Source organism: Littorina saxatilis, linkage group LG7 (assembly GCF_037325665.1).
Source record: "Littorina saxatilis isolate snail1 linkage group LG7, US_GU_Lsax_2.0, whole genome shotgun sequence".
In the NCBI taxonomy this organism is placed as follows: Eukaryota; Metazoa; Mollusca; class Gastropoda; order Littorinimorpha; family Littorinidae; genus Littorina; species Littorina saxatilis.
Genome location: NC_090251.1, coordinates 16,363,972 through 16,367,910, shown reverse-complemented (window position 1 = coordinate 16,367,910; position 3,939 = coordinate 16,363,972). Strand labels below are relative to the sequence as shown.

General features: G+C 38.3%; 1 protein-coding gene across 1 annotated transcript in view; it reads left to right on the top strand.

Moving 5' to 3' along the window:
- The first annotated feature begins 139 nt into the window (after positions 1–139).
- The window catches only part of LOC138970793 (cytosolic non-specific dipeptidase-like), a 34,964-nt gene continuing 31,164 nt past the window's right edge, over positions 140–3,939 (top strand). The window contains exons 1-2 of the mRNA XM_070343329.1: positions 140–289; positions 3,297–3,420. Of these exons, the coding sequence (XP_070199430.1) occupies positions 273–289; positions 3,297–3,420 (141 nt within the window). The 5' untranslated portion in view covers positions 140–272. The remainder of the gene's footprint in view (positions 290–3,296; positions 3,421–3,939) is intronic.

Here is a 3,939-nt window from a genome sequence, read left to right as displayed (position 1 = left end):
TCTTATGACCAATCGTACATATTTTAAGAGTGTCATTGGACGTTATTAGGCTAAGGCATGCGGTGTTGTTAGACCTAATAAATTCAAGTGCGCGTGCTTAGCCTTTGATCTATGACGCGAAGTGTCAAACAGCAAGTAGGCGTGGTTTCGGCACGTGGGTTAGAGCTAGTCACCGACACCGGCGCAGGCGACTCCTCGGGAAAGAGTCCACATTGTTTGAAAGCTGTTCGACAGAAGCAGACGTGACCGTTCGAGTTTACGGGACCGCTAACATGGATAAGCTGTTCGAGTGAGTGTTTTTGCGTACACGAGTATACATTGATGCAGCACTTTATCATTTTGAGGAAGACAGCACTTATGAAAGGCCATGGTAACTAAAGATCAAGGATTATGTAAACAGGATGCTTGTTGTTGTTGCTGTGCTTGAGCGGACAGCTGACAGTGCTTTTAGTGCTGGACACTGTGACATGTTAAGTCTGTCATAGATCTATGCGGCACAGTCATGAGCTTATCATGTGAGAGCAAGTCAGAGATTTGTCAAGCAACGTACTATAGGCATATCAAGGAAGAGGTTTATCACTAGAGGTTGTATTTTGGGTATGTTTGCTCACTGATAACTCAATGTGTGGACATGTTGTTACTTTGCTGCAGTTGTTGTTTTCAGAATAGCCAATTTAGAATAGACAGAATCATTGCAAGCAAAAGGTGTGTATCTTACCTACAGGCCCTATATATGGGAGAACATGCACCAGAATGTATTTTTCTTTGTCATAAATTTTGCATAGGCACACCATGAATATGGTGTTAATAAATTAAGTACAATATGGCACAGCCCTCACACAATTGTTTCAAACTCAAAGTACATATTCCTCGTTTTTTATATTTAGTCAAGTTTTGACTAAATATTTTAACATCGAGGGGGAATCGAAACGAGGGTCGTGGTGTATGTGCGTGTGTGTGTGTGTCTGTGTGTGTGTGTAGAGCGATTCAGACTAAACTACTGGACCGATCTTTATGAAATTTGACATGAGAGTTCCTGGGTATAAAATCCCCATACGTTTTTTTCATTTTTTTGATAAATGTCTTTGATGACGCCATATCCGGCTTTTCGTGAAAGTTGAGGCGGCACTGTCATGCCCTCATTTTTCAACCAAATTGGTTGAAATTTTGGTCAAGTAATCTTCGACGAAGCCCGGACTTCGGTATTGCATTTCAGTGTGGTGGCTTAAAAATTAATTGATGACTTTGGTCATTAAAAATCTGAAAATTGTAAAAAAAAATAAAAATTTATAAAACGATCCAAATTTACGTTTATCTTATTCTCCATCATTTGCTGATTCCAAAAACATATAAATATGTTATTTTCGGATTAAAAACAAGCTCTGAAAATTAAATATATAAAAATTATTATCAAAATTAAAGTGTCCAAATCAATTTAAAAACACTTTCATCTTATTCCTTGTCGGTTCCTGATTCCAAAAACATATAGATATGATATGTTTGGATTAAAAACACGCTCAGAAAGTTAAAACAAAGAGAGGTACAGAAAAGCGTGCTATCCTTCTTAGCGCAACTACTACCCCGTTCTTCTTGTCAATTTCACTGCCTTTGCCATGAGCGGTGGACTGACGATGCTACGAGTATACGGTCTTGCTGAAAAATGGCATTGCGTTCAGTTTCATTCTGTGAGTTCGACAGCTACTTGACTAAATATTGTATTTTCGCCTTACGCGACTTGTTTTAGTTTTCATTTGAAGGTACTCTTTATGCTGCACTGGCTTTATTAGACCACACAAGTAACAACACTAACAGTGTTCAGTTTTTTTTTTTAGATTAACAGCATTCAGATCCTCAGCCAGACAAGATTTATGGGTCTGGTAAAATATTTATAGTGCTTGTAGGTTGTCCGATTCTGCTTAGGTAAAAAAAAAAAAATTGTCTGTTTCTGGTAACATGGCTAAAAAAAATAGGGTAGGTAGGTAGGTAGGGATTTTTTATTTCTTTTTTTTCCCCAAATGTAGACCAATAAAACTAACTTTAAAAATCGCGCAAAGAGACTGGATTCACTATACATAGAGACAAGACACTCAACACATTTACAAATCTGTGGCAAAGACTGAAAGAGTATGACATGTTTTTCTTTGTTTACCTGGTCTGATATTTCCATGATGAAACAGAAAAGAAGACTTGAGACATCTTACATCTTGAGCTTGGACAAATGGGAAAATTTTTTGAGTTTGGAAAAAAAAAGTTTAGGGTCGGCGCCGAAATTTAGTTGGGTGACCAGAAACAGACAATTTTTTTTTTTGGCCTTATGAATCATATGATGTTTCATGACAATGGGAAGTACGTCCTACTTGTATTTATTTCAGGTCAACAAAGTGGAGACAATTTTTAATGTTTTGCTTCACGATCATCAGACAGATGATATTGTTAGATTAGTCAAACAAGGTCACACACATATATAATTATATGCAATACATGTTTCTTGATTAATAGGCATTAATTCTTCTTCTTTTTTTGTGCTGAGATAACTCTTTGCATCTAGATAACTGAAAATTAAATTATATTGAACTGCTTCATCATGATTTGCATTGCTATCAATTGAGCCACTAGCTGTCTGGTGGAAAATCAATCCCGATCGATGCTGGTCGTATTTCTGCACAATGGATCTTAATTCTTATTAGATTATTGGAGCAAGTACTGCCCAGATAATGATGCATTTCCAAGTTTCATACACCGTCTCTTGGTTGAGATGTCAGAACAAAAAAGTATGCACCAGCCACTGACCCAGAACAACTTTGCAGGACACTTATACTGATCGAGGGATTGGTCTTTGATATCTGTTCCAAAGTGATAACATGTTTTATTTTGAAATCAGGTTGTCACACATGGTTGCAGATAACTGAAGAATTTGCTCTTCAAGGTAACAGCAGTGATAAAGCAGTATTGGCGTTAACCGGTAATTATCGGTATTTTACCAGTTGAAATGAGAAAATACCGGAACAAAAATGGCTGCCGGTATGACCTACTGGTTGATTTTTGAACTACCTTTTTTTTTTGCTGGTTAAACATCAAAACCAGTAGTCTCAGTTGGACTCTTACTGGTTCCAATGACCAGCCTACCATTTGTTTCAGGGCTGTTTGCATCATTACAGTTTGCGTACCGGTTTGAAAAAATACTAGCGCCATCACTGGATAAAACCAGAAGTTCATGTTAGATCTGCATGGCTCAGTCTTGGGTAATTAACCGTTTGAATTCATTAATAACAATCTTTTTGTTACATAAATGGCAGGTACATTGACAAGAACCAGGAGAAGTATGTGAAACTTCTAGAGGAGGCAGTGGCCATAAAGAGCGTGTCAGCATGGCCGGAAACCAGGCCAGAAATTCGTCGCATGGTCAACTGGACCAAACAGGTCAGGAAATGGACGGTCATGCATGACTGATTCATGAAGAACTTGACTCATCTTTTAATTAAAGGCACAGTCCTTGCCCTGAAAATGGCTCAAACCATCTCAGATCTGGTCAGACTTGTGCGTGCAATAAGAACACCCCTTCACTTCAACACAGACCAAAAGTCAGCATCAAGAATGCTTCCTGTGCAGAGTCAGACATTTGTAATGAATTAATTTCACAAATTGCCGTTTATGTTTGTTAAGATTGCTACTTATGTTCGTTAAGAAATTATTTCATCAAAAAATGCCCACGCTGAACAGAGAGCACCCAAGCTGTTGAGTTTGGGTATGTGTACACTACATTGGGGTATGCACGTTAAAGATCCCACGATTGACAAAAGGGTCTTTCCTGGCAAAATTGTTTAGGCGTAGATAAAAATGTCCACCAAAATACCCGTGTGACCTGGAATAATAGGCCGTGAAAGGTGGATGCAGCGCCTAAAGGCAGTCGATCTACTGGCCAATGTGAATGCGTGATAT